Raw genomic sequence first — 24,588 nt, forward strand, 5'->3', positions numbered from 1 at the left:
CGATCAACATTTTCATTATGGTTAATTCAGGAAATCCACAATTGTTTGGGGCGGCACGGTGGCACAGTGGTTAGCACTGCTGTCTCACAGCGCCTGAGACCCGGGTTCAATTCCCGACTCAAGCGACTGACTGTGTGGAGTTTGCACGTTCACCCCGTGTCTGCGTGGGTTTGCTCCGGGTGCTCCGGTTTCCTCCCACAGTCCAAAGATGTGCGGGTCAGGTGAATTGGCCATGCTAAATTGCCCGTAGTGTTAGGTAAGGGGTAAATGTAGGGGTATGGGTGGGTTGCGCTTCGGCGGGTCGGTGTGGACTTGTTGGGCCGAAGGGCCTGTTTCCACACTGTAAATAATCTAATACTTTGTTTGATCTATTCTTACTGGTTACAGGATGCTGAGCTATTTTTGCACCTTTTGTGCAAAAGCCCTCTATCTTTGTGTGGGCACATTTAATGTAGAGCTGTCTTCGTTTGTTGCCGATTGCAAAATCTGGCCGAAGACCTATTTAGCATGTGATTCTGCCTTCTGCTGCATGTGGTTTATCAAACCCATGTTGGTTTCTTTTGTAATTTGGAGTTATGTATTCATTGCAGTACAATGCTTGTCGGTTGGATCTAGAGGTGAAAGGTTATAACCAGGATGAACTTGCTGAGTCCTTTGCTTTCTTACTGTTTGAAACAGAAGATCAGGTAAGAATAGAAAGTGAAATTGGGGGAACATAGTGGAAATATTTTGAAGATGTATTACATTAAAGACATTTTTCTGTACTTGTGAAAATACTGAGGGTCAGGAGGTTCATTGTTGAAACAAGTCACTATCTTGGCCTAATTAGTTAGACTAACTAGTCTACAACAAAATCAGTTGGCCTCATAAACTGGGACAATAAATTTAATCCAAACTGAGAACATTGTTACATCAAACACAGTTTTGAATATCTAATACAAGCCATATTTTTAGCTTTGCAGATGTATATTATTGAGATGGTCTGGGAAAGGGGGGGTGGAGGGGTTTCTAGACCCAGCCGTTGAAAGAACAGCTGTTACGGATTACAAGTAATGTCTTAGTGTTTGGTCAGACTTAATTACTATAACAGTTTTGATTTTGGTTTCTCTTTCTGTCAGTGTTTCTCGATGTTTGCTTTATTGTTGTAGGCAAAAGCTGTCTGTGTAGAAGGATTGAAGGTTGGAAGCAGTGACATTACAACTCTAGGAGATCCACTGAAGGGTAAATTTTCTTTTGTATCTATGTATAGCATATAAACCGACATACAAACATTGAGTGGATTATGATGCTTGTTTTAATCCACAAAGTAAATATGCTTGCTGCTGATGAGTCAGTCGGCCTCCTTTTAGATAATTTTCACGTTGTGAATTTGTTTAAAAAAAAGCATGTTATTCAAAAACTGTTTGGCATTTGATTTGCACCACAATTTGATACTTCCTTAGCTATAGAGTTAAGATTTGCACAAGCACAATAGATTTGTTTTAATTATTAACCTTGTTCCTGAAACCTTACTAGTGCCACTAATGCAATATATTCTGCTTTGCAAATGTGTCAATGCATATTTCAGTTGGGTGTATCAACTGGTAAGTAAATCATTAATTAAAAAAAAAAGTTGCACACTGTTTATGCATCCAATGGACATGATGTTCGGAATTCCTCATTTTTGAGCAGATGGAATGTTTAGTTGCAGAGCTACTCTGTTGGATATCCCCAAGAAAGGTATCTCCAACTTGACATAGGGCACCCTTCAGATTATTCCTGCAAATTTTGGACACATAGTATAAATGTCCCAAGCTGGAAACGCCAGAACATATGTCTTTCTACTTTTAGCTGCCCCTCCCTCCCTCCTTGGGCTCTGCAGGATATGCTCTACCAGGATATGATGTGATCTGCCTTCATGAGTAGAAGCTCCTCCCTTTTGAGATAAAAGCACAGAGACTTCATTTCAGAAGTAGTTTTCAAGTAACCAGTGCAAATTAATCACAAAGTGGGGGGGAATGGCATTGCCATTTCATAACCTGAATGAGACTGTGAAGGGGAGAGTTCTGCAAAGTCACATGTGCAGCTGAAGAACTGCTTGCGAACGAGGATAGGTTGGTTAAGTGGAGCGATGGCATTGTAGCTTTAGCATTGAATCGCAAGTGAGAGCGAAGAACTGCCCCTGGAGCATGGGTCAAATTTCTATGTTACATTTGCATCCTGAACTGGGAAGACTAGCCCACTTGGAGACTGAAAGGTCAGCTTTGGAATTTCCTTGTCCCCCAACAGAAATGGAGAGAAAATGACTCAAGCTCCTGCTGTATGGATTTGTTGGGTGCATAGCTGTGAGAGTGGACAGGACAGTAGTCAACCATACCAGCCGTAGACAGAATCGTTCAAACTAGAGAGCGCCATATTAGTTTACATCCAGTAACTGGCTCCAACTTTATTATTTAGGAATTATTTAGATTCCTGAGAAATCAATTAGAATCTTACTAAGGAGCACACGAGAAATGGTGCAGAAAGTAGCCAACTTTGGGACAGAAATAATAAAACTGAACAAAATGCCTCTATTGAACTAATGGTCAAAAACAAGTCAAATATTGTATATGAACAAATTGACAGGGTGGAAATAACAAGCTGGCCCATCCAAACACCCTCCAGCGCTTTTATGATGAAAGGTGTATCATTACTGGATGTGTCACATCCCGTTCTCTCCAAACATGTAAATAAACAAGGGATGAGGTAAAACCCCTGGGCCAATAAATGAGAAAGGAGGGCGTACCAGGAAAATACCTTACTGACTTTCTTGGTTATGCAAACCAGACTTGGAGGCCGTGCAGACCGAGAGCTGGCTCTCTTTGAGCTCCTGAGCCCTGTCATTGGGTTTAAATGAGGGTCTGGAGCCCGCACTGTGTGGGGAAAGTCGCACGTTGGGACTTTCCCAGAATATCCTCAAGATCTGATTAAAGATGATGTTTGGCCTCTCAAAGCCCGAGGGCCAGTGAGAAAGCAGTGGCAGGAAATAGTGGAAAACTGAGTGAAGTGGGGCATGCACCAAAATGTAACCTCCCTCACCCATCCGTAAAATAATCATGGAATGTACCACGGGAATTTGCTGCGGAGCTAGGTAGAGCCAGGGAACCAGTGGACAATACCATGAGCCAGGGAACCAGTGGCCAATACCGGCCTGCTCCCTTCCTGTAGGGCCTCAAAACATGGCACATGTGTCGGCTCTGAGGACATGACCAAATGATATGATGCGATCTCTGACCCAGTCAGGATCTGACCCAGTTCCCTCTTGATGGTAATGCAGAGAGTCAGCACCCAGGCCATCAGTTGGACAACTGCAGCACAAGGCATCTCACATTGAAACCCTCAATAAATCGTTAAAGTCCAAAGAACTGCAGAGGCCAAGGCTGGATGAAGAATGTAAAGGTAAAAACAATGACTGCAGATGCTGGAAACCAGATTTTGGATTAGTGGTGCTGGAAGAGCACAGCAGTTCAGGCAGCATCCGAGGATCGGATGCTGCCTGAACTGCTGTGCTCTTCCAGCACCACTAATCCAAAATGAAGAATGTAAAGGTGGAGTTTGAAGCAGTCATTTCTATTCCTTGAATTTTATTTGATATCTAGATGCATCATGACTATGAAAGTCTTTTTAACAGTGAGGATTGAAGTTGAAGAGTTGTTGGAAGTGTCAGTGCTGATGAAAAGGCTGAGGACTTTGATGGCTTTGTATTGGAGGTATGGAGTTAGTTTGGTGATCAGAAATGCAAGGAACTCATTCACACAGTCCTCCACTTGTCCAAAGCTGTGCGTGAAGCCGAGCTGTGTTGGTGATTCCCTCAACCGTCTCTGCAGGGACCAACCAGCCTGGAATGTTTGGGAAGGAGGAGTTTTGAGCAATTGGCCACTGTTGTGGATGGATTCAGCCTTATGACATACAGCAGTTGGAATGCACATCGACCTGGCTTCAATTCCCCCAGACCCTGGATTCAAGCCTGTGTTCAGAAATTGGATCCAGACGCTATATGGAGAAATAAGATTCTCTTGGGACTGGATTTCTACTGAATGGGTTAAGTTATCCTTAGAGGAACAGCAGAGCCCATTGTAGGACACAGATATACATCAAAACTCTGAAACACTGTTAGACACCGCTGCTATGGGATGAACAAATTACTGAGCATTACTTTGATTAAAAGAGGTACCAGGGTGGGAAACATATTATGTTTTACCCAACATTAAAGTCTGTTCCAGGCACTATTAAAATTGGCAAAAAGAGTTGGACACCGGGTTATGTATCTGGGAACTAGGCCAGGAACTGGACTATTTCTATGACTTGCTGTAAACAGGTCATTGAGCCCCATGACGATTTGCCATTGTCTGCTTTGTTTCTGAATAAACACCAGCCTTTAGGTGTTTCAGAGGCTCACAGTTGTCTTGGAAATGGAAAGTTTTCCAACATCTAGTCTGAGCATAGTTTAACATCTGATCTCCTCGGCCTCCCTGTATTACACAATGTTAATCTTGTAGGGGGCAATTTCAAAGTTTTAAGAACTAACTTGTGGGCTTTTGTGAAGGGTGTAGAGTTTGAACATTTACTGTAGTTTTCAAGTATCTTCACCTTTTCTTCTTGTCCAACAGGAGTTTATCTTTGTAAATATTCAGACTTCCTTCATCCCAAGCCATGGTACCATGGAAAGTGTGGCTTTATTGTAATTTTTAAAATAATTAAGGTAAGGGAAAAGAAAGCATTATGATTGAATTCTATCTGGTTACACTCTTGTTAATCAAAAGGGGTTATTGCTTTGAAGTTCTGTAACCTAATCAAATTAAAACTTTTGCTATAAAAAATAAATCTCCTCTGCTGCTGCTGCTATGGACAGCGGTGCTACACTATCTCATGTCATATGTTGGCCTGTTTATCACTGAGTTGACTTGCAGCATTTAGCCCATACAATATCATGCACAAACCCAGAGAGTTCGAGCCAAAATTATACTTTTGTTTGACTTGCTCGCATTATAGGATGAGGTTCCCTTCTGACTCAGACTTCACCAGCTGTCTTTTGTTCCTTTAGTATTGCCCCTCAGTGAGATTGTGTGTTATATGTAACAGATGCTTCCTTGTTGGCTCTACCCTTCTGGATATACTGATCAAGATTGGCGACAGTTCTTGCAATCACAACTGTAACATGAAGCTGTCTTGCTTAGTGCTGTTCTATGGATGATTCATTGCCATCCACACACGATCCATTACCTCATTTCCTCAGCTATTTCTTACAGTTTAAAAAAGATCTTTTGTTTTCCTGCTTGCACTCAAATGTTTCAAATTTTGCTCAATGCATCCTGCATTCGTAGTACACAATGCTGTCATATTCGAGCACCCCATCTTACAAGTTGCTATCTGAATCACTGTAGGTTAGTTTAAGAAACACTGCCCCGTGGAGTGGGACTGGTCAGAAGTTGGGGCGGAATGATGTAGTTGTGTTATTAGTCAGAGCGTGTATCAGTTTAATTGCAAGTTATACTGCAATTCAGTCTTTGCGCTAGAATAAAATATCATGCTCAAAATACAAAATAATCTTGGTATTTGTTTGCTTGATTGATTGAAGGTTAGAGTAAAGTTTGATGATATTTACTCATGGATTATGCCTGTGTTTCCTCAGTCCTCTTGCACAATAATTAACGACAATAATCATGTCGCCTCTATTTGAGGGATGACATTTAGTAACATTAAAAACTACCTTCTACTTTTCTTTCTACGTGTTCTTATTTGAGAGTGATGCCAATGCTGTTTTGTTGATTTGACAGGGTAGAGTGAAGTCTATGATTGAAAATTACACAGCGGATTTGACTGAGCCATCTGTTGGTTACAACTGCCATGTTTCTATAAACAGTGATACGGTTTCTTCCATAACAAGCCATTTTCAAGCTTTTGAGCTGACCCAGGTGAAGTACTTCTTTCAAATTTGTGCAAGCTAATTTTGTCTAACAGACGTTATTCCCACTTGAGTCACTTTTTGGCTGCTGCTGAGTTGAGAGTTTAATTTTAGAAATTTTCTTTCTTCATTTTTTTCATGGGATGAAGGCATTGTTACCAGTTCCTAATTTACCTTGAACTGAATGGCTTGCCTGGCCATTTACAAGGGCAGTGCAATTGTACCAGCCTTTGCTCACTGTGCTGGTGGGTTTGTTCTCAGATGTTTCGTCACCCATGCAAGGTAACATCATCAGTGAGCCTCCAGTAAAGCATTGGTGTTCTGTCCCGCTTGCTATTTATCTGTCTCAGTTTGTTGTGGTGGGTGATATCATTTCCAGTTCTGTTTCTGTGTGGTTGGTAAATGGGGTCCAAATCTATATGTTTGCTAATGAAATTCTGGTTTGGTTGCCAGGCCTTGAGGAACTTGCGTGCGTGTTTTTGTTTAGCCTGTTCCAGGATGGATGTATTGCCTCAGTTGAACTGGTGTCCCTTGTTGTCTGTGTGTGTGGATACCAGTGATAGTTGGTCATGTCTTTTGGTGGCTATCTGGTGCTCATGTATCCTGGTGGCTAGTTCCCTGACCGTCTGTCCAATGTAATATTTGTTGCAGTCCTTGCAGAGTATTTTGTAAATGACATTTATTCTGCTCGTTATTGATACGGGTTCCTTTAAATTCATCAGGAGCTGTTTCAGGTGTGGGCTACCATGATGCCTAGGGGCCGGAGTAGTCTGGGCATCATCTCTGAAATGTTTTTGATGTATGGCAGGGTGGCTAGTGTGCCGGGGTTGGTTGTGTCTGCCTGCTTAGATCTGTTGTGTACGAATTGGCGGACTGTGCTTATTGGGTACCTGTTGTTCCTGAATACGTTGTATAGGTGTTTTTCCTCGGCTTCTCATGGTTCCTGGGTGCTGTAGTGTGTTGTGGCACATTTAAATCATGTTCTAATGCAGCTCTGTGGGTGTTGGGATGGTTGCTCCTGTAGCTGAGTATCTGTCGGTGTGTGTGGCATTCCTGTAAGCGCTGGTCTGTAGCTCTCCATTGGCTTTTTGTTCGACCGTGACGTGTAAGAAGGGAAGATGGTTATTGTCCTCTTCCTCTTTGGTGAATTTTATACCAGTAAGGATGGCGTTTATGTGTTTGTGGCTTTCTTATACTTTGTTGAATTCCGTGATGAAAAAGGTGTCATCCACCTCGTAGCTCTAAAGCTTGGGCTGGGTCCTAGGAAGGGCTGTTTGTTCTAACTCTGCATCACTGTTTCTGCTAAGAGTCCTGATATAGGTGATTCCATAGGCATCCGTTGATTTGTTCGTAGGTCTTGTCATTGAAGGTGATGTGCGTAGTGAGGCACAGGTCTAGTAGTTTGAGAGTGCTGTCCTTGTTGATGGAATTGGTGCTGTCAGGTGTTTGTATCCCTGGTTCATCTAGCAGTGAGGCCGGTGTTTCTTTGGCTAGAGTGATGTTTCTTGATGTTTATTGATGTGAATAAGCCCATCACATCAAAGGCAACCGTGACCTCATTGTCCTTTACTTTGGTGTCTTTGATAGTAAGGAATTCCTGGGTTGAGTGGATGGAATGGTTTGCGTCTTCTAGGTGTTTCAGTTTCAGTGATGATGACCAGACTATTCCAGCCCCTAGGCATCATGGTAGCCCACAAACCTACCACCACACTGAAAGAGCTCCTGATGAATTTAAAGGACCCTGTATCAACAACTATGAGAATGAACATCATTTACAAAATATCCAGCAAACACTGCAATGAATATTACATTGGACAGACGGACAGGAAACTAGCCACCAGGATACATGAGCACCAGATAGCCACCAAAACACATGACCAACTATCACTGGTATTCACAGGCACAGATGAAGAGGGACATCAGTTCTACTGGGACGATACATCCATCCTGGGACAGGCTAAACAAAGACATGCACGGGAATTCCTAGAAGCCTAGCATTCAAACCTGAACTCCATTAACAAGCATATAGATTTGGACCACATTTACCAACCACTCAGAAACAGAACCGGAAATGATATCACCCACCACAACAAACCGAGACAGATAAAGAGCAAGTGGGACAGAACACCAGCAGTTCACTGGAGGCTCAACTGATGATGTTACCGAGCAGGGTGACGGAACATCTGAGAATAAACCTACCAGCTCAGCGAGCAAACCTACACCCAGATCCACCATCTGAGTTATAAATCTGCAAAATCTCTAAATAATAATTGTTGATAGTGTCATGATCACCATTTACTGACACCAGCTTTATATTGTAGATTGTATGAATGCAATTTAAATTCCACTAATGATACTTAGAGTCATAGAGATGTACAGCATGGAAGCAGACCCTTCGGTCCCACCTGTCCATGCCGAACAGATATCCCAACCCAATTTAGTCCCACCTGCCAGCACCCGGCCCATATCCCTCCAAACCCTTCCTATTCATATACCCATCCAAATGCCTCTTAAATGTTGCAATTGTACCAGCCTCCACCACATCCTCTGGCACCTCATTCCATACACATACTACCCTCTGCGTGAAAAAGTTGTCCCTTAGGTCTCTTTTATATCTTTCCCTTCTCACCCTAAACCTATGCCCTCTAGTTCTGGACTCCCCAACCCCAGGGAAAAGACTTTGTCTATTTATCCTATCCATGCCTCTCATAATTTTGTAAACCTCTATAAGGTCACCCCTCAGCCTCTGACGCTCCAGGGAAAACAGCCCCAGCCTGTTCAGCCTCTCCCTGTAGCTGAGATCCTCCAACCCTGGCAACATCCTTGTAAATCTTTTCTGAACCTTTTTCAAGCATCACAACATCTTTCTGATAGGAAGGAGACCAGAATTGCACACAGTATTCCAACAGTGGCCTAACCAATGTCCTGTACAGCCACAACATGACCTCCCAACTCCTGTACTCAATACTCTGACCAATAAAGGAAAGCGTACCAAACCCTTCTTCACTATCCTATCTACCTACAACTCCACTTTCAACCTTACCATTACGTGGATAAGTCCTGCTAAGACTTGCTTTCTCAAAATGCAGCACCTCACATTTATCCAAATTAAACTCCATCTGCCACTTCTCAGCCCATTGGCCCATCTGGTCCAGATCCTGTTGTAATCTGACGTAACCCTCTTTGCTTCCACTACACCTCCAATTTTGGTGTCATCTGCAAACTTACTAACTGTACCTCTTATGCTTGCATCTAAATCATTTATGTAAATGACAAAAAGTAGAGGACCCAGCACAGATCTTTGTGGCACTCCACTGGTCACAGGCCTCCAGTCTGAAAAACAACCCTCCACCACCACCCTCCATCTTCTAACTTTGAGCCAGTTCTGTATCCAAATGGCTAGTTTTCCCTGTATTCCATGAGATCTAATCAGTCTCCCATGGGGAACCTTGTCGAACGCCTTACTGAAGTCCATATTAGATCACATCTATTGCTCTGCCCTCATCAATCTTCTTTGTTACTTCTTCAAAAAACTCAATCAAGTTTGTGAGACATGATTTCCCACGCACAAAGCCATGTTGACTATCCCTAATCAGTCCTTGCCTTTCCAAATACATGTACCTCCTGTCCCTCAGGATTCCCTGCAACAACTTGCCCACCACTGAGGTCAGGCTCACTGATCTATAATTCCCTGGCTTGTCTTTACAGCCCTTCTTAAACAGTGACACCGCGTTTGTCAACCTCCAGTCTTCCGGCACCTCACCTGTGATTATCGATGATACAAATATCTCAGCAAGAGGCCCAGCAATCACTTTTCTAGTTTGCCCACAGAGTTTTTGGGTACACCTGATCAGGTCCTGGGGATTTATCCAATTCTAACTGTTTCAAGACATAGACATCCAGCACTTCCTCCTGTGTAATCTGGACATTTTGCAAGATGTCACCATCTATTTCCCTACAGTCTATATCTTCCATATCCTTTTCCACAGTAAATACTGATGCAAAATATGCATTTAGTATATCCCCCATTTTCTGCGGCTCCACACAAAGGCTGCCTTGCTGATCTTTGAGGGGGCCCTTTTCTCTCCCTTGTTACCCTTTTTTCCTTAATATATTTGTAAAAACCCTTTGGATTCTCCTTAATTCTAATTGCCAAAGCTATCTCATGTCCTCGTTTTGCCCTCCTGATTTCCCTCTTAAGTATATTCCTACTTTCTTTATACTCTTCTAAGGATTCACCCGATCTATCCTGTCTATACCTGACATATGCTTCCTTCTTTTTCTTAACCAAACCCTCAATTTCTTTAGTCATCCAGCATTCCCTATTCCTACCAGCCTTCCCTTTTACTCTGACAGGAATATACTTTCTCTGGATTCTTGTTATCTCATTTCTGAAGGCTTCCCATTTTCCAGCAGTCCCTTTACCTGCGAACATCTGCCTCCAATCAGCTTTTGAAAAGTCTTGCTTAATACCGTCAAAATTGGCCTTTCTCCAATTTTTAGAACTTCACCTTTTAGAGCTGGTCTATCCTTTTCCATCACTATTTTAAAACGAATAGAATTATGGTCGCTGACCCCAAAGTGCTCCCCCACTGACACCTCCGTCATCTCCCCTGCCTTATTTCCCAAGAGTAGGTCAAGTTTTGCAACTTCTCTCGTAGGTACACCCACATACTGAATCAGAAAATTGTCTTGTACACACTTAAGAAATTCCTCTCCATCTAAGCCTTTAACACTATGGCAGTCCCAGTCTATGTTTGAATCCGTGTTCCCTGTGAAATGGGTTGTAACATCAACCCCTTTTTTGGGACTATTCCAGATCAAGAGTATTCCTCAGATGATCATTCTCACTTCAGATTGACAAGGGCAGGCCTTGCAGATGTTTGAATGGTTTGAAGAGTTGAATTTACTCACCTTGAAGGAAAGGAACTAGTTGAGGCCATTACTGCCTTCCAGAGAGCCTTTGTACTTCATTTCAGCTGGATTGTCACAACCTGGATATTAGCAATCTAACCATGTTCTTCAACAATTGTCCATTCCATCTCCACTGGAGAGCGTACAGACGTAGGTTCTTGAGTTTAGATACAGAAGGCTAAGTGACACAATATATTTTCTGAACAATATAAATGTTTATTAGTAAACTGGACAGTTTGATGAGAATAGGAGAAAGTGAAGACTGCAGATGCTGGAGATCAGCTGAAAATGTGTTGCTGGAAAAGCGCAGCAGGTCAGGCAGCATCCAAAGAGCAGGAGAATCGACGTTTCGGAAGGGCTACGCCCGAAACATCGATTCTCCTGCTCTTTGGATGCTGCCTGACCTGCTGCGCTTTTCCAGCAACACATTTTCAGTTTGATGAGAATGTCAATCACAATGTTAAAGGTTCTCGAGAAAGAATATGTAAACCTGTTTCTAATAGAGAAGCCCAAGTCTCAATGGTCTGGATATTCTGATGACCAGACAGTCATTGAAGCAGCACAGACTGGAGCTGTGCAATGGGACCCCATGGAAGTAGATACAGCAGATGCCATTGGAATTGCTGAAGATGGATAACCCCTGCAGCTGGTGCCCTTTGAAAAGAAAGCCTATAACATTGCCACCACCACAGCCTTGAACTCACAGAACCTGAACCCTGCTGGCCCCAGTATCAACTCTATTGCCTCTCCCCTCCCACATCCACTCCCACATTCTTCTAAGTGAACATAGAACATAGGACCTGTACTGCGCTGTAATGTTCTAAATGTTGCGCTGACCTGTGGAACTAATCTGAAGCCCGTCTATCCTACACTATTCCAGTTTCATCCGTATGTTTATCCAATGACCATTTAAATGCCCTTAAAGTTTACGAGTCTACTATTGTTGCAGGCAGGCCGTTCCATGCCCCTACTACTCTAAGTAAAGAAACTACCTCTGACATTTGCCCGATGTCTATCACCCCTCAATTTAAAGCTATGTCCCCTCATGCTAGCCATCACATCCAAGGGAGAAGGCTGTCATTGTCTACCCAATCTATCCCTCTGATTATTTTGTCTCAATTAAGTCACCTCTCAACCTTCTTCTCTCTAACAGAAATAGCCTTAAGTCTCTCAGCCTTTCCTTATAAGACGTTTCCTCCATACCAGGCAACATGCTAGTAAATCACTTCTGAACCCTTTCCAAAGCTTCCACATCCTTCCTATAATACAGTGACCAGGACTGTATGCAATACTCCCAAGTGTGGCTGCACCAGAGTTTTGTACATCTGCAGCATGACCTTGTGGCTCTGAAACACAATCCCTCTACCAACAAAAGCTAACACACCTTGTACCTTCTTAACAACCCTATCAACCGAGTGGCAACTTTCAGGGATCTATGTACATGGACATTGAGATCTCTCTACTCACCTACACTACCAAGAATCCTACCATTAGCCCAGTATTCTTTACTCTTGTTGCTCCTTCCAAAGTGAATCACCTCACACTTTTCAGTATTAAATCCCATTTGCCACCACTCTGCCCAGCTCTGCAGTTTATCTATGTCCCTCTGTAACCTGCAACATCATTTGGCACTATCCACAACTCTACTGACTTTATTGTCATCTGCAAATTTACTAACCTATGCTTCTGTGCCCTCATCTCGGTCATGTATAAAAACGACAAACAGAAGTGCCGCCAAAACAGATCTTTGCATACACCATGAGTAACTGAACTCAGGATGAACATTTCCAATTAATAACCACCCTCCTCTTCTTTCTACTAGCTAATTTCTGATCCAAACCGCTAAATCACCCACAATCCTATGCCTGCGTATTTTGTGCAATAGCCTACAGAGGGGAACCTTATCAAGCACATTACAGAAATGCTCCAACTCCCTGCTGGAGGTTAGCGTGGTTAGCGTGGCTGTTAAGGGAATAAATCTGGCACCTATACCCTTAACAGGCACGCTAACCACACAGGAATTGTAAAGTGTCTGACTGTGCTGCAGAATATTTAAACCTTCGAACACATCACACTGACTGCTGTAAAAGGGTTTACAGGTTTGACTGCCCACACCTGTCTTGCAGTAAGGGAGAATGGTATTGATTTCAGCTACACTGCATTTCTGAAGGGGCCAGGCTCACCGTTCCCCACTAAAAACACACAGATTTGTACGAATGTAAAACAAAAATCAGTGGAGTGGCAATCCTGCTGTGAGTATCTGGGACACTCAATCCCAAAATGGTTGCTTGTGACCCACACCAGGGGTCCCAACCCTTGATTTCTGAAACCCTGATATAGCTACAAAATATTTCTCAGTTACTGCAGTCTCACAATGCACAAACTGAGGATAATCCTGTGTCACCTGTCAGCTGAATTCAGGAAACGGAGTCCTAAATCTTCCGAGACAATTGTGCAACAAGGAAATGACCACCATCTAGGGCAGTACAGTGGCTCAATGGTCAGCACTGCTGCCTCACGCCGCCAGGGACCTGAAGTGAGATTCTACCCTTGGGCAACTGTCTGTGTGGAGTTTGCAAATGTTCCCCGTGTCTGCGTGGGTTTCCTCCGGTGTTCCGGTTTCCTCCCACAATCCAAAGATGTGCAGGTTAGACAGATTGGGCAATTTAGCGTGGCCATAGTGTTCAGGGATATGCAGGCTAGGTGGATTAGCCATGGGAAATTCAGGGATAGGGTAGGAAGGTTAGTTTGGGTGGGATGCTCTTCGAAGGATCAATGTGGCCTTGATGGGCCGAATGGCCTGCTTCCACACTATAGGGATTCTTTGATCTGGTTCTTTCAATATGCAATTAGTTCGAAGGGTGTTACTAGCATGTATGTTCTTGCGTTTCCTACTGGTTTACCTTTTTTTTAATGGTATAAGTATTGGAATGACATAGTGGATTTTGAGATTCCTTGGATTTATTCTCATGGTTAAGGTACTGCTAGTGTCTCCCTGAGGGTTTGCAGTCACTTTCAAGTCTAAGATGGAGTCACATCGGGAAGAGGTTTCAGAAGCAATGAGCACCAGGTTGTTATTAGCTCCTTACCGAGATGATGTATCCATGATTTCGAAAGGCAAATTACTATTTTCAGAATGCTACCTGTGGTCGAACACGCAAAACAGTACGCCACTGGATAATGATGTCCTTGTCTACAGAGAGCCAGGTATGTTTCTGTACCTCAGCCAAGCAGATAAACCTTCCTTTTATGTTTTTGATCCCTGAATCATAGGGTTGACATTTTCTGCATGCCCCGGGCCCCCTCATCTGACTCGGTTATATTTTAGTTTTCCTAGCTTGCGATCAATAATTCTGTTTTGTTCCTGCAGAGTCTTTGTTGTTATTTTGATATATGTGTTCTGTTGCTGACCAGTTTGATTTCTCTTTATTCCAGTATTATTTGTATGAGTTTGGACACTGTGATGTTCTCCAGCGCCCTCGACAGATTTATCCTTACGCTATTGTAGCATTTCATTACTCTGACAGCAAGTACATCATGGCAGACTCAGCAAAGACTGAGTTGTAAGTTGCTTTCCTGACCCTTCACAGTAATGCCATTTTTGTTTTACCATGTATTGATGATTGTCAAAACTTACCTGATGGCATCTAATTGTTTTGTTTCTCACTTTTTGCTCCTGCACAGGCTTATTCCTGAAATCCAAGGTAAAATGTTTTTCCTTTAAACTTCACTTGGGGATAAGGTTTGTTATGTTTCTTCATTTTGAAAGTGCAATACATAAAAATAAAATGTTTTGATGTACGGTTATAATATATTTTAATTAGGAAATCAAGGATTCTTGGGGAGACAGGTAGGAAACTGGAGTTGTGGATGATTGGATCAGCCATTATCAGATCTTATTGAACAGCCAAATGGCCTTCTCTGTCCCTTTGTCTCATAGAGTCATGGAATTACACAGCACTGAAATCCTTCAGTCCATCTCATTCATGCCGACCTGATTTCCTAAATAAATCTTAGTCCTATTTGCCAGCATTTGACCCATATCCCTGTAAATGCTTCCTATTCATAGACCCATCCAGATGCCTTTTAAATGTAGTAATTGTACCCACCTCCACCATTTCCTCTGGCAGTTTGTTCCATGTATCATATGGTCAGCACATTATATTACTTTTTTACTTTTAATTTGAGTAACTGTGATCTGATATAAAGCATGTGTGTGAGATCCATTGGCTCAGAAATACAACAGATTTTTAATATTGTAATAGTCCATTGTCATCGTATGTTACATATCAAGGGGTGGTGGGAGAGAAAGATCAACTGCTCACTTTTTCTGTTCCTCTTAATTCAGACAGATTTAAGGAATTAGGAGAGTGGCAAACTGATTTTAAAAATTAGTTCCAACGGAGGATACAGAGGAGGAGTTAAAGGGAGTCTTGCTGAGCAGGTGGGAGTATCTTTGGCATTCTGGCTCAGAGTTGCTCCAGCTCCCATACATTAGGGTGGCTCAGTGGTTAGCACTGCTGCCTCACAGCGCCAGGGTCCCAGGTTTGATTCCAGCCTGGGCAACTGTCTGTGTGGAGTTTGCACATTCTCCCCATGTCTGCATGGGTTTCATCTGGGTGCTCCGGTTTCCTCCCACAGTCCAAAGATGCGCAGGTCAGGTGGATTGGCCATGCTAAATTTCCCATAGTGTTAGGTGCATTAGTCGGAGGGAAGTGGGTCTGGTTGGGTTACTCTTTGGAGGGTCAGTGTGGACTGGTTGGGCCGAAGGGCCTGTTTCCACAATGTAGTGAATCTCATCTAATCAGTTATTGAGAGAGCTGACAAAAAAACAGTGGCACCAAAACTTGTAGAAAAATAAAAGTAAAATAAGATGTGCAGTAATTCTGAGGGACAAAGGAAGCTGCAGGAGGACATAGAGGGAAATCGAGAAAGAGACAGATTGAATGTAGGGTGGCACCTTGATATTTTCTACAAATCAAAAATAAATTGTTCTACGTTGAATGTGGGAGATTTGGGTGAGAGGAGAGAATAAATGGGATGTGAGAATTCACCTTGACAAGTGCAAAGATATTTGTTTAGAAAAAAACACAAAATTCTGACGGTGAATGAAAATTTATTTGTGTTGATTTTGATAAATGCATTTTGAAGTGGTGAAGAAATGGGACAGTTTAAATAAGAAAAGACCATTTTCTGTGGTTGAGGGGTCTCAATGCAATAGTGATTCTTTATCTATAAGACTTAGTGGAAGAAATTTAGAACAGAGAATAGGGGACATAGTTTTAGAGTAAAGGTTTACCTATTTTAGAAGGAAATCCGAGGAATTTCTTGTCTCGATCGTTAATCTTTGGAATTCTATTCCAGGGAGCTGTGGAAGCTGGGTATTGAATATATTCAAGTCTGAAATCAGACAGGTGTTTCAGCTATAGGGGAGTCTAGGGTAATGGGCTACAGGCAGGAAAGTGGAACTGAGACCGTGATCAGGTCAGCCATAATCTCTGTCGGCTTGCGAGGGCTGAATGGTCTACTCCTGCTTTGATTTTTCATGTAGATACATTTTATAGGCAGGGTTGTGGAATGTAGTCTGATGTTGATAATTGAAGTGGAGTTCTTAACTGTTTTGAAGAATGGGCCAGACAGGTTAAAGGAAAAACAGGGATAACGACACAGTGAGAACAAGCTATGTCCGTAGAATTAGAGAATTTCTCATGTATGAGATAAAACCAGCATGCACTAGTTGGACCATAGAGTCATAGAGGTGTGCAGCATGGAAACAGACCCTTCGGTCCAACCCGTCCATGCTGACCAGATATCCCAACCCAATCTAGTCCCACCTGCCAGCACCCGGCACATATTCCTCCAAACCCTTCCTATGCATATATCCATCCAAATCCCTCTTAAATGTTGCAATTGTACCAGCCTCCACCACTTCCTCTGGCAGCTCATTCCATACATGTACTACCCTCTGTGTAAAAAAAAAAGTTGCCCCTTAGGTCTCTTTTATATCTTTCCCCTCTCACCCTAAACCTATGCCCTCTAGTTCTGGACTCCCCAACCCCAGGGAAAAGACCTTGTCTATTTATCCTATCCATGCCCCTCATAATTTTGTAAACCTCTATAAGGTCACCCCTCAGCCTCTGACGCTCCAGAGAAAACAGCCCCAGCCTGTTCAGCCTCTCCCTGTAGCTCAGATCCTCCAACCGTGGCAACATCCTTGTAAATCTTTTCTGAACCCTTTCAAGTTTCAAATCATCTTTCCGATAGGAAGGAGACCAGAATTGCATGCAATATTCCAACAGTAGCATAACCAATGTCCAGTACAGCCGCAATATGACCTCCCAACTCCTGTACTAAATACTCCGACCAATAAAGGAAAGCATACCAAACACCACCTTCACTATCCTATCTACCTGCGACTCCACTTTCAAGGAGCTATGAACCTGCATCTAAGGTCTCTTTGTTCAGCAACACTCCCTAGGACCTTACCATTAAGTGTATAAGGCCTGCTAAGATTTGCTTTCTCAATATGCAGCACCTCACATTTATCTGAATTAAACTCCATTGACCAAAGGCCTGCTCCCCCATTATACTTTCAATGTAATCTTTTCATTTTGATTTTAAATATTCTAAGCACTAAATATTTAGCCTGCTGTAGTATATACTTAATTTTAATCATTTCAATTTTTAAATTTTAACATTAAACGTGTGAATTATTGATGAGACTATGTATCCTTTCCTTGTTTTTGTTTCCACCATTCTTTTGGTTATTCGGTCTATTCAAGGAGTGTGATACATAAGTGGTTGACCTGTTTATATGAAGCTCTGTTTTCCAAGCACCCTTGTTGGGTTGAACATTAACAATTTATTTTTTGGCAGTGGAGTACTATCCTTGGAAAGGACAACTCGCCAACAAAGGCAAAGTGATCAATGTAACTCTAAAATCAAATGGCAGTCCATTGATGCCGGTCGTTTTGTAAGTCTGCACTTTTGATCTTTTATCATTCCCTACCTAAACCTCTGCCTCCCTCTCCTTCAGGACTGTTCTTAAAACATATCTTTGCCTTAATGTCATCTTACATGGCTTCTACATTTATTTTGTTGTACTCCCGCGAAGTACTTTGAGGTTCTATCACGTTATATACATTACATAAATGCATGTTATGGTATTTGTCTATCCATTTTGATTCAATGTTCTATTTGGTGGTGGACAGTCACAGTGGTGGACTCTCCCTCTTTATGGGCATTTAAACGGGCATTGGATAGGCATGTGGAGGAAAGTGGACTAGTGTAAGTTAGGTGAGCTTGGATCGGCGCAACATCAAGGGCCGAAAGGCCTGTACTGCGCTGTATTTTTCTATGTTCTATGTTCTATGTTCTATGTTCTATTTAAGGGTGTGGAGCAAACCCTGTTTGTTTTTAATTGGGAAATTGCTATCAGGATCCATATTGATATATTACCTGATTTTCATTGCCTCACACTAAATGAAAACCTTTGACTGTGAGAGACAGGCAAGTTTATCTCTTGGCTCTGGTAGAAGTGGGTACTGCAGTTGCTGAAGATTAGAGTCAAGTTTAGAGTGGTGCTGGAAAAGCACAGCAGATCAGGCAGCATCCAATGAAGGGCTTTTGCCCAAAACATGGATTTTCCTGCTTCTCGGATGCTGCCTGACCTGCTGTGCTTTTCCAGCACAATTCTAATCTTGACTCTTATCTCTTGGCTTTGCAGAGCCACAGTGTAAATAGTTGCCAAGGAATTGATTAATATTGATGAACTGCTGCTGCTTATAGGACACCTCCTGAAGTCTTTTATTTTTGTCCCTGGGGTATCATGTCCTTTCTAATTAAGTACTTTCCCTTGCTCCACCATTTTACCTAAAAAAAAAATAGTTTTAGGATGCAGGCATTGCTAACAGGGCAGGTAGTCATTGCTTATCCCTAATTGCTCTTGAGGGGGTGATCTCCTTGCTTGAGCTGCTGTCGTCCATGCTGTGTAGGCACATCCGTAATGTTTTGTTTTCTGTCGCAATTTCAAAGAACTGAGTGGCCTGCAAGGCCATTTTAAAAATATTCTTTCATCAGATGTGGATGTCACTGGCAATGCCAGTATTTCTGCCCAGCTGTAATTGCATTTGGACTGACTGGTTCGTGAGTTCATTTTAGGAGGGCAGTAAACAGTCATCTTTATTGCTATGGGTCTGGAGTCACATGGAGGCCAGACCAGGTAAGGATGGCAGAGTTCCTTCCCTAATGATACTCGTGCGCTAGATGGGAGAGAACAATACTTGGTGGTCGTGACCAAGAAACTTGAAACTATGACTGAGACTTGCTTTATATTCCAGAAACATTAACTAAATTTAAATTCCAAACAACTACCGTGGTAGTATTTGAGCCTGTGGCCACAGAGCCTGGGTTTCTGGATTATGATGTTGTGAGCATTACATTGTCTTTTCAGGGGCCAGTGCTGTAGATCTGGAACCAGACTCGGACACACGTTGATGAACCAGATGGGATTTTCATGAGGAAATCTGGAATAAAAAGCTAGTCTCTCATAATTAATTGATATGTTCACCAAAACATTAGCTCAGGTCTCTGTATATCCACTCCATAGTAACATTATCAGTCAAAAGTAGCTTTACCAGTTTATATTAATAATAACGGTGTATAGTAAATTACTGATTTACAGTAACATTAGCAGACCTATAATAACATTAGCATTCCTCTAATAACATTAACAGTACATGGTAACATTACCGGTCTATAGTAACCTTACCAGTCTATAATACCGAACAACCCAAATGGCCTCCTTCTTCAAAGACCGCAATTTCCCCTCAGACGTGGTCGATGATGCTTTCCAACGCATCTCCTCCACTTCCTGCACCTCTGCTCTTGAACCCTGCCCCTCCAGTCGCCACCAGGACAGAACCCCACTGGTCTTCACCTTCCACCCACCAACCTCCGACTACATTGTATCATCCTCCGTCATTTCCGCCACCTCCAAACAGACCCCACCACCAGGGATATATTTCCCTCTCCACCCCTATCAACGTTCCGGAGAGACCACTCCCTATGCGACTCCCCCGTCAGGTCCACACTCCCCACCAACCCAACCTCCACTCCCAGCACCTACCCTGCAAACACAAGAAGTGCAAAACTTGTGCCCACACCTCCACCCTCACCTCCCTCCAAGGCCCCAAGGGATCCTTCCATATCCGTCGCAAATTCACCTGCACCTCCACAGACATCATTTATTGTATCCGCTGCACCTGATGTGGTCTCCTCTATATGGGGGAGACAGGCCGTCTACTTGCGGAACGTTTCAGGGAACACCTCTGGGACACCCGCACCAACCAACCCAACCGCCGCGTGGCTGAACACTTTAACTCCCCCTCCCACTCCGCCAAGGATATGTAGGTCCTTGGCCGCCTCCATCGCCAGACCCTGACCACATGACGGCTGGAGGAAGAGTGCCTCATCTTCCGCCTAGGAACCCTCCAACCACACGGGATGAATGAAGATTTCTCCAGCTTCCTCATTTCCCCTCCCCCACCGTATCTCAGTCCCAACCTCCAGATTCAGCACCGCCCTCTTGACCTGCAATCTTCTTCCCGACCTCTCTGCCCCCACCCCCTCTCTGGCCTATCGCCCTCACCCTCACCTCCTTCCACCTATCCTATTCCCAGCGCCCCTCCCCCAAATTCCCTCCTCCCTACCCTTTTATCTCAGCCCGCTTGGCACAACAGCCTCATTCCTGAAGAAGGGCTTATGCCCGAAATGTCAATTCTCCTGCTCCTTGGATGCTGCCTGGCCTGCTGTATTTTTCCAACACTACATTTTTCAACTCTGGTCTCCAGCATCTGCAGTCTTCACTTTCTCCCAGTTTATAATAATGTTAACAATTTGTAGTAATATTACAGGTAACATTACCGGGTTGTACTAACAGGGTATGGTAAAATTATCAATCTATAATAACCTTACCAGTCTACAGTAGAATTTGCCAATCAATAGTAATATTTCTAATGTGCTACTTTCTCCTTGGAATTTTCTTGGTCTTTCCAAGAAGCTAAATTCCCAGGGCGGCACGATGGCACAGTGGTTAGCACTGCTGCTTCATAGCGCCTGAGACCCGGGTTCAATTCCCGCCTCAGGCAACTGACTGTGTGGAGTTTGCACATTCTCCCCGTGTCTGCGTGGGTTTGCTCCGAGTGCTCCGGTTTCCTCCCACAGTCCAAAGATGTGCAGGTCAGGTGAATTGGCCATGCTAAATTGCTTGTAGTATTAGGTGAAGGGGTAAACGTAGGGGAATGAGTCTGGGTGGATTGCGCTTTGGAGGATCGGTGTAGACTTGTTGGGCCGTTTCCACACTAAGTAATCTAATCAATTTCACTCTCATGCTTTTGCTTCCTGAAAAATGTTTGGCCAAAATGTTAATTGGGTATTCTGAAGTAACTTCCTCATTGGGGAGAGCAGGAAATTAGTCAAGTCCAGTGCTGAGCTGGCTGACATTTCAGATCCATTGTTCAATGCTGTAAAGATGTTTGAATGCAAGGTTGGTGAAGGTTTGTAGCTCAGGTTGAGGTTTAGAGTGTAGGTTTGCTCACTGAGCTGTGGGTTTGATATCCAGACGTTTCATTACCTGGCTAGGTAACATCATCAGTGGCGCCCTCCAAGTGAAGCGAAGCTGTTGTCTCCTGCTTTCTATTTATATGTTTGTCCTGGATGGGTTTCTGGGGTTTGTGGTGATGTCATTTCCTGTTCATTTTCTGAGGGGTTGATAGATGGTATCTAGACCTATTTGTTTGTTTATGGCGTTGTGGTTGAATTCTCTGACATGTCTTTGCTTAACCTGACCCAGGATAGATATGTTTGATTTGCAGCACGACATTAGATGTTACACTCTGGTTCTGCTAAACATGCAGCTGTCCTGAATGTGGTAGTATAAAAAATGTAGGCCATCGGGAGAAGGTTGTAAGGGGGATTGTTGCTTCCAGGAATTTCCTCAAACTTGGAGCTTAATTGCTATGTTTTGTCTGATATTTATGAGATCATAAACCAGTTCTTAAAATATATTGTTTGAGGGGTTGTGGGTATTGCAGGCTTGGTCAGCATTTATTGCCCATCCTTATTAACCTTGAGAAGGTGGTGGTGAATGGTCTGCTTGAACTACTGCAGCCCTTCAGGCGGGCTACCCACACTGTTGTTGGGGAAGTTCCAGGATTTTGACCCAGTGAGAGTGAAGGACCAGTCCATGCATCAGGATGGTGTGTGGCTTGCAGATATTTACAAGCATCTGCTGCCTTTATCATAGAATTATCGAATCATCAGATTTTACAGTACAGAAGGGGGCTATTTGACCCATCATATGAATACCAGTTCCCTGCAGAGCAACCCAGCTGATCCTTCTTTCCACCCTATCTCAGTCGCCTTCATCACATTCAAAGATATATCCAGCTCTCTTTTGAAACCTCCTGTGGAATCAGCCTCCACCACTCTCCCCAGCAGCATATTCCAAATCCTAACAACTCGTGAGTAAAGAAGTTTCTCCTCACCTCATTCCTAGCTCTCTTGCCGGCAATCTTGAAATTACGGCCCCAACTTACTGACATACCAACTAGTTGAAATGGAATACAGGTCATTCTGCTATAACATGCATTTCATTAATGTGAGCCGCAAATGTGTTGCTGGTCATTAATGTGAATTCGCTGTAATGCGATTGATGGAATTGGGGACGCTGTTTCTAAAGCACAAACTTTTAAAACATGTGTTGGCTGTAATAAGATTATATTGCCAGCACTTTAAGTGCTGTTTCTAAAGTGCAATTTTTCTATAATATGGACTTTCACGAGAATGCAACCATTGTGGTATCCTTCTTTACCCTATCAAATTTATTCACAATTTTCACTGCTCCAAGGAGAATAAGCCCAATTTCCCTAATCTTTCCTTGTGTCTAAAACCCCTCATTCCTGGTATCATTCTAATAAATCTGTTTGCACTCTCTCCAGAACTGATCACAATATTCCAAATGTGGTCTGACTAATGATTTGTACAGGTGTAGCATCATTTGCTTGTTTTTATACTCTGCGCCTCTATTTATAAAGCCAAGATTTCTGTAAGCTTTCTTAACTGTTTCACATTGCCTGGCCAACTTCAGGGAAATATATAAGGACCCTCTGCTCCTGTACTCCCCTCCATGTTGTACTGTTAACCCTGGATTGTCCCTCTGCGTTTCTTCTACCAAAATGCATTACCTCACAATTCTCTGCTTTGAAATTCATCTGCCATTTTGCTAACTTGACAAATGTCCCTCTAAAGGTACTCAGCATCATCCCCACAATTCACTATTCTGCCTAGCTTAGTGCTGTCTGCAAATTTAGAGATAATACTTTCTACAGCTATCTTCAGATTGTTTTTTTGATTCATATAAACAATGGTCCCAACACTGGACCCTGGGAAACAGAGATTTGAACTCATCTCCTGTCTGAGAAATGCCAAAATATACCTCCTTTCCTATCTTTTATGCAATTTCTAATCCATGCTGCCAAGATCACATCAATCCCAAACCTTCTAACCTGCCATGTGGAACCCATCAAATGCTTTCTTGAAGTCCAAATATACAAAATCCACTGCAGCATGCTCATCCACTGCTGTGTCACCTCATCACAGAACTCAAATAAATTTGTCAGACGTGACCTGCCCTTGACAAAGCCATGTTGACTGTTTAGTATTAATGTATTTTTCTCTAAATGTATATTATCCTGGATTATGACTTCCCAATGGTTTTCGCGTTAATGATGCCAAGCTGACCGGTCTGTGGTTTCCCATTCTGTTTCTCTTTACAGAGGCCAGAAGGCCCTGCTGATATTTTCCATCAACTTCCATTTTTGTTTCAGATTTCTAGTATTGACTTCCTTATTTTTCTGTAATTTCCTGTGCTATCCTTAGCCCTTTTCTGAAACAATGGCATCACGTTTGCAATCCTCTTGTCCTTCTTGATTGTGGAGATTGTGCGTATGGAAGGTGCCATTATTGGAGATGGATGATCCTGAGCTTGATCTGTAAGTCCAGCATAAAGGTTACTGAAATAACTGCACAGAGGCTGGGATCCTGTCACCAAGCCACACATGCACAGTATATGGACTCTGACCAGCCAGCATGGAACCAGTCCTAGAGTGAGGAGACTTTCTGAATCTCCCATTTATATCTGTCAGCCAGGGCTCCCCGATAGGCCCAGGTTAATAGACCTCTCCATCCCGGAGGCACCCTGCCTCATTTCTGGTGAAAGGCTGTTGCCTGAAACATCGATTTTCCTGCTCCTCGGATGCTGCCTGACCTGCTGTGCTTTTCCAGCATCACTCTGACCTAGACTCTGATCTCCATCATCTGCAGTCCTCCCTTTTGCCAGGTTAATAGCCCCAGTCGAGGATGTCGCAGTCAATGAGATCCATCTGACTCTCGTTCCAATCACTGCAGTTACAAAGAGAAATGGTTGTGTTGGTAGTGACCATGCTGCCATTAGAATTGAGGCTCCTCCTGTGTCAGCTTGGGAGAGGGTTGGAGCTAGTAGATAGTGAGGACTGCAGATGCTAGAGTCAGAGTCGATAAAGTGTGGCACTGGATGAGGCACAGCAGATCAGGCAGCAGCTAAGCAGCAAGAGAGTCAACGTTTCAGGAGTAATCCTTCATCAGGACTGGGGAAGGGGGCTGAGAAATAAATAGGGAGGGTTGGTGGGGCTTCCACGCAGTGTCCTGTAGGT

The 24,588-nt window shown here is 43.2% G+C and overlaps 1 protein-coding gene and 1 pseudogene across 3 annotated transcripts in view; both read left to right on the plus strand.

Annotated features, from left to right (window-relative positions):
• LOC132826661 (protein TASOR 2-like) overlaps positions 1-24,588 on the plus strand; it is a 106,450-nt gene that overhangs the window by 23,136 nt on the left and 58,726 nt on the right. For 2 of the 3 annotated variants that reach the window (XM_060842695.1, XM_060842696.1), the window contains exons 3-9: positions 591-686; positions 1,149-1,221; positions 4,629-4,720; positions 5,796-5,933; positions 14,273-14,400; positions 14,522-14,541; positions 17,714-17,810. In XM_060842695.1, coding sequence (XP_060698678.1) covers positions 591-686; positions 1,149-1,221; positions 4,629-4,720; positions 5,796-5,933; positions 14,273-14,400; positions 14,522-14,541; positions 17,714-17,810 — 644 coding nt within the window. Of the gene's footprint in view, positions 1-590; positions 687-1,148; positions 1,222-4,628; positions 4,721-5,795; positions 5,934-13,972; positions 14,045-14,272; positions 14,401-14,521; positions 14,542-17,713; positions 17,811-24,588 lie in introns of those variants that run through there. The other variant, XM_060842697.1, reaches the window with a different exon arrangement.
• On the plus strand, positions 2,952-4,332 carry LOC132826826 (chitinase domain-containing protein 1-like; annotated as a pseudogene).

This window comes from Hemiscyllium ocellatum, chromosome 23 (genome assembly GCF_020745735.1).
Source record: "Hemiscyllium ocellatum isolate sHemOce1 chromosome 23, sHemOce1.pat.X.cur, whole genome shotgun sequence".
In the NCBI taxonomy this organism is placed as follows: domain Eukaryota; kingdom Metazoa; phylum Chordata; class Chondrichthyes; order Orectolobiformes; family Hemiscylliidae; genus Hemiscyllium; species Hemiscyllium ocellatum.